General features: G+C 39.0%; 1 protein-coding gene across 1 annotated transcript in view; it reads right to left on the minus strand.

Moving 5' to 3' along the window:
* The window catches only part of LOC116846770 (EF-hand domain-containing protein D2 homolog), a 24525-nt gene extending 12660 nt beyond the window's left edge, over positions 1–11865 (minus strand). Inside the window, exon 1 of the mRNA XM_032821034.1 lies at positions 11414–11865. Coding sequence (XP_032676925.1) covers positions 11414–11583 — 170 coding nt within the window. The 5' untranslated portion in view covers positions 11584–11865. The remainder of the gene's footprint in view (positions 1–11413) is intronic.
* Between the last annotated feature and the right edge of the window lie 250 nt (positions 11866–12115).

Raw genomic sequence — 12115 nt, forward strand, 5'->3', positions numbered from 1 at the left:
CTCTCTCTCTCTCTCTCTCTCTCTCTCTCTCTCTCTCTCTCTCTCTCTCTCTCTCTCTCTCTCACTCATCAAGTTTCCAGAAATTCCGCGGAGCAAGAGGTGAGGGTGATGAAGGCCGAGGTCACGTGTTTATAAGTACAGTTTAAGCGAAGTGATCAATAAGAGTGGCAGACGTAGATAGATAAAGCCGGTAGATGCGTCGGTGAAAAATATGTCCCATTAAAATCACCATTCCTTCTTCCTCCTCCCTCTCTCTCTCTCTCCATCTTTCTCGTTTTTTCATTGAAATACCGTATTCCACTTTTTTAATCTTACAAGTTCCCTTCCCGACGAGCTGAATAATTCGCACACGTCGGCACGACGATCGACGCGTCTGAAATGAACGTGGCGCTAAAAGTAACGACCAGATTAGTGCGATAAGACTCGCACGTTTGCGAAACAGGTGGATTTGCGTGCGTCACTTCGCTATCCGAGCTTTCAATTGCAAATCGCAGATAACACGCGCTTATTTCCGACCGCGAATGCCATAGTTGCGTCACTTCGCGAATGACCCGATGACAGCCGATTGTGTGGCGAGCCGCGCCGCCGCGGATCATCGCGCTCGCCTTTGTCGACGCCGGCCTCACGTACGGCTTTAATCAGCTGAGCGAAACGCTCCAATCAAAGCGGATTGTGCCAAGTACCCACGTACAAATGCAACGCGATCGTTAACGCGTCGGATTATGTACAGGTCGAGCGCGCGGCGCGCGAACTTCGATCGCCTTCGCGAGCTGCGTCGCCGGAAACGGCGTATCTAGTGTCTGCGACCACAACGTCCTGATAATTTGAGCTCTCGCGAATTATCAGGACGAATTGCGCAAAGTAGGACGAGTTAACCCTTTGAGCCGTACTGGGACGTTAGCGTTCCATCTATCTTTTTTTCAGTTTTAGTGATTTTGACTTACTTATTGGTAGACACAGTTGATTATATTGTTACTACATACACACACTCTCTCTCTCTCTCTCTCTCTCTCTCTCTCTCTCTCTCTCTCTCTCCTTCCCTCCCTCCCTCATAAACATAAGAAACTAAAAATAAGTAAAAAATAATTGAAATGCTTAATTGTTAAATAATTATAAGTAAATTATAAGTAATTATAAGTAAAAATAAAAAAAGACATTCTTTTCAGATAAAAATCATTTTAGGGCTAACTATTAGGAATCGACAAATCCAAACATCAATAGCTTAGCAAGGACAATTAAGAGTGTTTTACATATCTTTTCAGTATTTTCTTTCTTACAATAAATTATTAAAAATATATTTATTGTGATAAATACGTTTATGTTGATAATGTGTTGCAAGTCAAAAACGCAAATATTTCTTCTTTATATCGAGAAAAAATGTCATTACTTTCAGATAATTCTAAAAGCAAGGTAGCTAATTATGAAAATTTGTAGTTTCCATATTAAACTTACCATACACACTTCGAATTTTAATTTTTTTATTTTAAATTTGTGGTCATCGACACCAAAATCTCCTATGCCAAATCTGTGAAAAAACTTGGTTGAGAAATAAAATGTATGGCTCAAAGGATTAAAAGTACGGCTGTTCTCTCACGATTGCGGGAAATGAATAATTCACGCGACGTCTCACGCGTAAGCCTTCCTTCGCGACATTTCTCTTTGATATATAATTAATCGACAGAAAATCGGCTGCTGCCTCGCAACCGGAGATGGTCGTGCAATTATCGCGACGTGACGATCCGCCAGCTTGCGCTCCTTCTGCTTACGTTATCCTGCGTCGATCGCGATCGCGAGCGAGCGTGGAACGTTCCGTTTTTCGCGAGAGCGACCCGGAGGAAACCGGGTCAAGGTGACGCGCACTCGGTGCCCGCTCTGGTCCCGCTCACCCTCGTTTCCCAAGATCGATACGGTAGAAATGGTCCTTCGAGGAAGGCGAAGGACGTCACTGCGACGAATTGGCGACGCGCCGAGGACGCGCGCGCGAGGATCGCACGTAACCAATTTTTTCTATCGAGATTCGCCCCGTCTTTTCTATCGAGATTTGCGCTCCTCTGCGCAGCAGAACAGCGGTTTTTCCACAACGCATCGTCGGGAAAAAGAGAAAAAGCTCGATTGAGCGCGTTGATGCGGAATTACACTGAAAGAAGTCTTGCGATAGTTGATAAATGTGTTTTGTCGAGCGTTTCAGAGCAATAGTTGGTAATTAGTACGAAATATGGTAATAGTTATTAACTGTCTGGTAATAATTACAAAATAATTTATGAAACAAATCCTTCATTTGGTTACACTAATGAATTCGTTTTTGGTATATAACACCAGCTGACCCGAGTCGAAATTTTGGCTCTATTAAATCTTGAATTCTACAATACAATAGGAACTAAGTTAGCAAAGTAGGTTTAATTCTAAGGATATACAATTTATTCTTACTTTGATTCTGATGACAAAATTTCCCCTTTCACTTTCCTTGATGTCAAAATATGTTGTATTATAGGCTTCAGAATATCAAAGTAGAAATGGAATAGTAAGGCTGAAAATAGGATCAAAATTTCGATTTGAAAAGAGACTTCCCTGGAAAAGGAGCGTTCAAAACTATTGATTTTCAACTAAACTACACAGTAGCTCGAAATTTCCAGGGTCTGACAAACCCAGATTGTCCCAGAAAATATAATTATACGCGGAAAATTAATCATGGCATGAATCAACAAGATCACAAGGTGATAAATATCGAGCCGATGCGGCAGGCGAAAGGTCGCTGTTATTTCACTTCAGCGATTAAACACGTCCGAGTTAGATCAATGTTTCAAGTTAGTTACTGGAAGTGATATTTTTAATAGTCATTTAATGCCTCTCTCGTTAAATCATGTCGCGTGAACGTTCCGCTCGCATGGTGGATGATAAATATTGTCTCGAGATATGGCAGTAAAAGTTATCGTCCCGCTTGGGAAGCAAATATACATGCGCGTCCCGTTTCTTTCTATTCTCAGTGAGCTTCCACATTTTTATTAGACGATTAGCATCTTTTCTCTCCGCGAGGCGCACTGATTTGTAATGCGCGAGATCGCGAGGGAACGGCTCGCGGCACATATTGCAATTCTACAAAAGAAGGCGTAGGAATCGCATTGTGGAGCCATGGAAACGTTTCCTATAAGCGGGAACAAGCGACGTCACAACATATGTGAAACGCGTCTCGTGCCTCTCTTCGTTCTATCGACGAGACATTATTTAAAATCTCGGCAGGGTTCAGAATACCGAGCACTTCGTACCACCGGCACCACGAATCCCCCTTGAATATAGATCTAGAATAAATTCTCTAACGTCGCTTATATATTCGGAACGCGCGATTTCCGCCAAAGGCCACGAAATAACGGTTTGCTGTGCCGATGCAACGAGACAACCCAAGGATTCTTCCTTCGGGTTCTTTCTTTAACATTTGTGAAAGATCAAGGACAAAATACGTGAAAAAGAATCGCAATGGCGTGGGAATGTTTCACCAAAAATATTTCTACACGCAACAGAATTTTACTTCACATTGCTAAGAAAAAAGCGATTACTCAGTTTACTTCTCTTCTTTTAAGTAATCTTCAACAAGGAATATTTTCTTGATAATAATCTTAAAATATACTCAAATGTAGAAAAACTCATTATCACGCATTTAGAAGAATTTATTTTCTTTATGAGAATATTAAATGCTAAATATATTATTACATAGGAATATTAAATTATTATATATTACATTAAAATATATTATTACATATTGATGCGACTCTGTGTAGATTCTATATAGTAAGCAAATCGAATTTTCATTTTAATTTAATATTTGATTGAAATGCTAAACTTACTAAGATTCAGAATGTAATTCGAATAAATTTGACGCTTGTGATGAATTTAGTGTAGATTTGCAGATATGTAAACTCATGAAATACTTGATACAAGTAACATTTATTTGAATAGAGTATGTATTTTTCTGTGTGTAAAGTAAAATATCAATTTCCGAAAACGTACCTAATTGTGGACATTTTTATTATTTTGATCTTTATAAATACAAAATATTTAAACTTTTAATATAGAATATATATATTATGCTAAAAATTTAAATTTAAATTTATTTTGATTTAAAGACTAAAAAAGAGAGAACGCGCATCTTAGTGTAAAAATGTATCTTACGAAATACTCTAAAAAAACTGATGGAGATCTTGAAATTCTAAAAACAACATCTCCCACAAGGTGAAATCGCGCTTGACTTCTCTGAATTCATTTCTATAAATTATTTCTCACTTTCCTCGCGGAATTATCGATTCCGCGAGCGTGCATCTCTCAGACGTGTACGAGTATGCATTCACCTACTTTAAGCGGCGAAAGGGTTAAGGTCGTCGTCTCGCTTCCAACGTTTTAAAGGAGAATCGATCGCGCTGCGTACGGTAGTATCATTGCGACGGGGAAAGTTAAGCGCGTTCAATGGAGCCGTGGAAACCACGACTTTCGACCTCGCGCGACTCGCCGCGCGAAACGTCGATTGGAATTTCTCGATAAGAAATACGAATGTATCTCGGCCACGTTGGGTTTTCGTACCTTGTCATACAAGATTGTATTAATAGGCGCTGCAGTATTAACGATCGCGCGCCGTGCGGCTATTAATTAAACAGCAAGAGCCAATGAAAAATTAACAGAATCACTCGCACACGAAGTACCGACTCGTCTATTCCAATAATCCCATCCCAAATAATCTATTTTTTTTTCCTAATATTCGCAAATAAAATATTAATGAACGCTGCTGTATTCGACTGACTGAATGGCGCACGAAGAAAGGGACGACCAGTTGGCAGGGCGGATGTCATTCCGGCTATACCGAATTTAAATCGATTATAGAATTCGTGCGCGATTAATCAGCCTGCACCGGCGAGTCTTCGGTCCATGACCCGAGCGGAGGGTCCGTTTTCGGGGCCCTCCCCCTGAAACAAGCTTCCTGTGCATTCCAGAGGAAATTCGTCAGGAACATCGAGCCCATCGTGCCACTCTCGGGCTCTCTCCGGCCCGGCACAGGAAATGTCGTCGGATAGATAACAACCGCAACCTACGTGAACGCATCCACGTGCGGTCCGCGTGCGGATGTTATCGCGTGTCACCGGACTAAACCGCGGTGGTATATTTAGTCTGATAAACGGCACAACGACTGGACGACAATACGAATAGTGTATGTGTCGGATTACCGATCAAGAAGTGCAATCAGTCTTGTTATTTCAGAACGGCTCGGCTGAAAACCCGAGAAGGTAACACGGCGCGTACGTATCGAATCGTCGTTAAACTGAGGTCGATAGCCGTACTCTTGCAGCCTCTTCGCGGTATTTTTTATCAGCAGAAATCAAGCGGCATGTGTGTGTTTCGAGCGAGGCTTACATGTTCAGTTTTAAATTTGACAATTGATAAGATTTGGAATTTGACAATTGATAAGATGAGAAACTCAGACGTAATCTATATGATGATTTTACAAATCTCCGGATAATAGACAAGTCTCTAAAAATAATCGGCACTTCTTACTGATAAGTGATAATAGTAACTTTTGATAAGTATTAAAACTCATATACAGAAAAAAAAGATTTGCTAATATATGGACAACTAAAAATATTAACTGCTGGAGCAAATTTTCTTGCTTTCATAGCAAAGTTATTTAGCTATCACAACTAAATAACTTTGCTATGAAAGCAAGAAAATTTGCTCCTGCAGTTAATATTTTTAGTTGTCCATATATTAGCAAATCTTTTTTTCCGTGTGGTATTTGTGAGAATAATCTTTATGACAAATTCCTGTGTAGATTGTTCCAAGCAATTTAATTTAAAAAGAGTTATAAAAATTTATCTTCTAAATTTTTCAAATAGCTTAAAGTGGCTTAAAAACGGCTTAAAAATGACAAATTGTACTTAAATAAAATTGTATAAGAATTGTATGAAGAAGTTTCAAGTTTAGGAATCCATTTTCTGTATTGCTGTGCGATGAAGTTTAATGGACTCATGAGCAACCAAAGTCAAAATGCTCAATTTTACTTTAACTCTTAGTAAAGTAAATTGTATAGAAGACTTCAATCTATTACACAGAAAAAACTAAAAATTTTGTCAGATTTTTTCTTGTGTTCGTGGCATGTCTCAAATTGAAAATTTTCCATTTTGTCCATTTCGTTTTCATAAAGGCCAAATTATACTAGCGATTGGCGATTGACGATTAAAGATTGTAATCATTTAAATTTAGTTACACTACTACAAAAATGGTTTATTGGGCTATACACTATATACATTAATCTTATATATAAGAACTCATACATTCGCCACCTCTATATATTGAAACAAATTTTATTTGCGGAATATGAAGTTTATGTCTTCTATGAAATAAAATTTTTATTTCTGTAATATAAAATTTATTTCTATGAAATAAAATTTATTTCTCTGTGAATTTTAGTTCTGTGAGATAAAATTTATTTCTCTGTGCAAATAAACTTTGTATCTTCCAAATAAATTTTCAAGTATTTTTTGTTCGGTGTAGCTGCTCCATTACCATATATTGTTTATGAATCCACGAGTTAAATAAAAAATAGTGTAATAAAATATAATAATCAATATGATATGATATCAATATGATATGGAATCAATATGATATAGAATATTTATAAATTCCTATCGATACCTTAACAGGTTAGAATTTGCTAAAATCCGCTAAAATTCACCTTTCACGGTCTCGTAACCGCATTTCGCAGCATCGATGCGGCGCGCCGATTAACATCGTTCTGCGATCCGCTATATTAACTCTTCTTTTCCGTTCAAATAGCCGCGAGGCAAAAGGCCCGCGAAGAGGCACGAGAGTTTCGCTCTGTCGCCCGCAGCGCGCACGTGCGTATCCCGCGTGCAGCGATACGTCATACGGAAGGGTCGATGATTGTTGCGCGTCCGCGTCGCGTTCTCCTCGAGGAAATCGTCCTTGCCGTGAAACCGGTTACCTTTTGCTCCCCGGCTCTTGGCATGAAACGTAGGAGTAAACGCGGGCGACGTATCTTCGCCGAAACCTCACCTCGATTCGTCCGAATTAACGTTTCACACTCGACCTTTCGGTGGAGGGTCACGGGTACGTGTCTCGCCACCCTCCCGAAACTCTGCGAAAGCTCGCACGATATACACTGCAAAATTTAATACAGTGACATGACAACTACGACGACGAGAAAACGCGTTCATGAATTTTAATTTTCTACACTGAGAGAAAAAATATTTAAGAAATAAAAAAAAGAGTTACTAAAGATAATAAATATTTCTTAAATAGATACAAATAAATATTTAAGAAAAAAGTAGTCGATAGTATTGATACAACATATATGTATCTGCAATTTACAATCTTTTATATATGTATATATATTCTTTTTTTCACATAAGAAATACATTTTTTTAATTTTAGCTCTTCATAAAAGCAATTGTTTATTCTTTTAAATGAAATAATTTAAATTAAAGTAAATATGTTATTAATATTCACTAAAACATATTTTTTTATTTTTTGGATATCCGTTCTTTAAGTGGACGTTAACGATATTTCGTGCAAAATTTTGTTCCGATTTAGCTGCTCCATTCTCATTACGTTCTTTAGTGCCATCCACGTACTGCATGCGACAAAGAATGAACGTTTTCCAGCGAGGTAAACGCGTCATGACGCAAAGATCGACGTCCATTCATCGACATACTCCTGCTATCGTCGCCGCGGGCTACGACCGTGTGATTTTTAAGTTCCATTATTGGAGAAACGCGAAAGAAAGAGAAATAGAGAGAAGTGGATTCACGTAATTTCCCGACGAAGGTGCGCCAACAAGAGAAGAAAATCGCAAGAGCGGCGGCGACGATGACGACGAGAGGCCAGAGAGGCAGAGAGGATGATGAGGAGGAGGATGAGGAAGAGGAGGAGGAGGAGAGGAGTCGCACGCTTCGATCATTACGAAACCGCGAGCGTGAACCGGCGGATTCGTGACGTGCATTTCTTCGGGAGAGAAGAAACGCAAGCTGCGCGCTGAGGGCAGACGACCTCGACGTCCCCTGGCCTCCTCTTGCCGCACCTGGCCCCTCGCCCACCCTCGGTACCTACGCCCTTTGTGTCTCGAAGTAGGTAGGTATTTCGGAGTCGACCTGGCAGCAGGTTTGACAACGACGCGGCCGGAGAGATGTAACGTGAACGACGTTTCTCGGATATCTCGAAGAATAAGGTAAAAGTACCAATTTTCGGATATCTATCTGATTCTGGACATTTTCATTGTCCTGATTTTTAAATACAAATATTTAAAGTGTTAGTATAAAAAAAATATATATACTTTCTATATTTTGAGTTTAAATATTTAACGACCAAAATAATAAGAATGTCCAGAGAATCGATTGTACTAACACACTAGATGGAAATTACAAAAATGAATGAATTCACTAAAATATTTACAATTTTATTGGTCAATATTTAATTAATTTGTTCACTTTTGCAACTTTCATGAATTATATGTTATATTAATACACAATCGATATCTAGGACACGCGTACTTAATCCTGGACGTTGAAATTGTTTTAATCCTTTTATAAATATGGATATTTAAACTTTCAACATAATATATATATATATATTTTTTTTTTTTTCATGTCGAAAGTTTAAATGTTCATATTTCAAGACTAAAACAATAAGAATGTTCAGAATTATGTACGCGACACTTTCAGCTTATACCGCGATGACAAAAAGAAGCTTTGTTAAAATAAAAAGGAAAAAAAATAAGGCAATACAATTTCGTAAAGGAAGAATTCTGAAATCAGTCGTTCCGCCCCGGAATTCTGGGATTATTTTCGTTCTTCTTTTTTTAGGAGTCTCAACGTGCTCGACACAAGCGAGAATGCAGCGTCGTGATTTAAACGGCGAGCTTAAGTTACGATCCGCATTTAGGTGATCCCTTGGTCGACCGTTTGTGCTTTAAGCTTGGAATTTCTTTAATGACGCCATCATTTTTAAGCGCTCTTTAGCGAATTTTCAAATAAAGTATTTAGAACGAGGCGTACCCTCATTTAAAAGTCATTTAAATTAATAGAAAACAACAGTATTAAAAATTATAACAAATGTAACGAGCAGCGCATACATATGTGCAACATACACATACATAGGGCGCTGCCGACGTCGTTCGTGTCCTAATTATTACTTCCATCAATTGTTACTGCTGGAAATTATTATTTAGTATTAGGTCGTTATGGGTGAGTGCGGTAACGTTGAACTGTCGGTATGCAATGCGACTATATATTATATACATATCTATACTTATCGTACCGTGATCGTATTTTTTCAGTTTACACAAATAATCACGCGCGAGTTTCGTAATGAAGTTCGAGTTATCGTTGGAACAAGAAGATGCGTATGCTACGACGCTTACCTAGTATTGAAAGCACGGAGTGAGATGTGTCGAACTATTTACGATGAAATGCCGAAAAAATCACGAAATCTCAGATTAAGAGAAAGAGAAGTAGGAAGTTCTTCTCTATTTTTCAGGTTGAGAATTTGCAAAGAGGTTCTCTAACGAAGGCATGCCGTAAAGAGGAATTTGTAGACAACAACGCACGCTAAAATGCATTCACGAGCGCTATAACGTAAATTGCGTGCAATGAACGCGCAGATCGGTATGCGGAACGCGGAATCTAAAATATTTCGAGCTCGATCAGGCTTGAAAAAAAAAGAAAAATCGGGAGATCTCTTGGTAATGAGAAATACAAAAGAGACGCGCGACGATGAAAACATTTTTTTTGCGTCGCATTGTTTACACGTTACGGTCAACATAGGCCCCTATTAATAACCGTTACTTGAAACTTGTCTCACATGAGATACTCAGATCTGAAATTAGAGTTAGATTTGAGTTATTTATTTGAATCATATACGAGTATGCGACATTACATTCGTAGTTGCGCGTTTCAGCTGAAGAAACTTATATTTAATTCCACGCTCAAATCTGAGTATCTCATCTGAAGCAAGTTTCAAGTAACGACTATATTAATTACGAGTCATTACGAGAAAGAAAATATCTAAGAAATGCAAAAATTTATTCGATGAATACTAATAACATATTTAATGTATACTAACATAAAGAATATTTTCTAAATGAGAAAATATTTTCTCATAAACATTTTCTGAAAACCTGAGCCTCTCATGAAAGCAATTATTTGCTCTATTTAAATAAAAGAATTTAGATTTAAATAAATATGTTATTAGTACTCACCAAAGTATTTTTTTTATCCTTTAGATATTTTCTCTCTTAGAATGTAGAGGCCGTGTATGGTGGAAGGAAGCAACAATCTTTGCGTTGAATCAATATCGTTGGTTGTAGCATCATTGATAAGGCCAGATATTATACCACGTAACACGGTTCGCGCGAAAATGACGTCATGTCTGTCCCCTTTAAATCACGCGGTATCGTGTGTAAGAATCAGCGTGCAGTTTGTTGATCGACCAATGATATCTTGTATCAATATCGATATCTCGATACGAGACAAATTCATACGCGACATACGCGAGAACGTTTTGCCGCCACTGATGACCCGCGAGAAAAATGACAAGAGTCTCATGTGTCCTCGCGAAGGAACGTTTATCACTGCCTGATTATACGTGCGTGTACATTTGAGGCTGACCCGCGACGAAAAAAGAAAAGGAAAATGAACAGCGCATCGTTGGCAGCGAGGGAGCGCGCTTATTAAAGTGACAACTGTACGTGTACAACTCGGGACCGTTCAAAGTGGCAGGTACGAATACGTTTACCTCGCGCCACACATGGGAGAAACAAAGACTTCAAACTTGTGTCAACAAAAATGGAAAGAGCTTGAAAATGTTACGTGTCCTTTTCTGTGTCGGTTTCTTTATGTTTCATTTCAATTCAATTAATGTAATTTGACATTACTGTGTGATATTTAATGAGACAATATTAATATAATATTGTATGTATAAATATTATTTTATATTTACATATTATACGAATATAATACATAAATATATGAATATAATCCACTGCAGCAACAAAAATATGTCTACGTTCTTAATAATTTCTCTCTTTCCTTTTTCCCTAAACTTCATTTCGAAACGAGATCGAACTATGACATCAAGAAAACGCTACAGTAAAAAAATTGTTTTTTTCATTACATATAACATCTCTAAGGAGAACAGATTGTCAAAATAATGTTAATCTGACGTCATTTTGACCAAATATCGAGCAAATTTACGTCAATTTTTGATAAAAATAACATTAAATTGACATTATTTATTGATACTCTTGTTCTCCTTGAGATCGCCCACGAGCCAGCCTCGACATATCACAGCTATCTTTCTCTTTTCTTTTTACCGCGATGGCAGGCGAACAACGACAAATTTGGTAAAAGACCGTGCTCACCTGTTGAAGGTCTGCTCGTACTGCTTAATCTCGCGACGCGATAACTCGTGGAACTCGGTGTAGACGTTGACGAACTTGTATTGCTTCTTCACCTCTTTGCCCTCCTCGAGTTCGTCGTTGATCCTCTGTCGTCTGCTGAGTAGGTTACTGAGCTCGGCGTCCGCGGGCATGATCTTGCTTTGAGCGCGTCTACGTGGATCCTCCGTTGATCGATAGATTCGATTCTCTTTTTCACTTGGAACTACGACGACAACCGAGGACTGGCGTATAACGAACTTTCCGGGAGCGTTTCGCACTCGAAGATGACGCGCGATCGCGCAGAGCAGTGTTTACTTTCGCGATTTAACGGAGAGCAGCTAGAGCCGGGAACTGTCAGGCGGACGCGATCGCGGAAGATACGTCGTTTGCTCCGAAAAGACGATGATCAACACGCCGCAATGTCGCCGCATGTACTGACGCGGCACTGTGTGTACGAACGCCCGGTAGCCGCGCGAGCCGAGCAGTACCGTAACAACTCACCAGGCGCGCTCCGAGCGCCCCTCCGCCGCGCGGTATTTTCAAAATCCTTGAAAAATTCGCGCGCGCCACTATCGATGACGCAACGGCCACTCTTCAGGCGACTCAGTTGTCGAGATTATGTATACTGTTCTTTTCTTCATTCCTGCGGAACAAATGATATTGTGAAGTTAGTTAAAATTGATA

This window comes from Odontomachus brunneus, unplaced genomic scaffold (assembly GCF_010583005.1).
Source record: "Odontomachus brunneus isolate Ranch 3 - 2012 unplaced genomic scaffold, Obru_v1 Obru_scaffold_069, whole genome shotgun sequence".
Taxonomy (NCBI): domain Eukaryota; kingdom Metazoa; phylum Arthropoda; class Insecta; order Hymenoptera; family Formicidae; genus Odontomachus; species Odontomachus brunneus.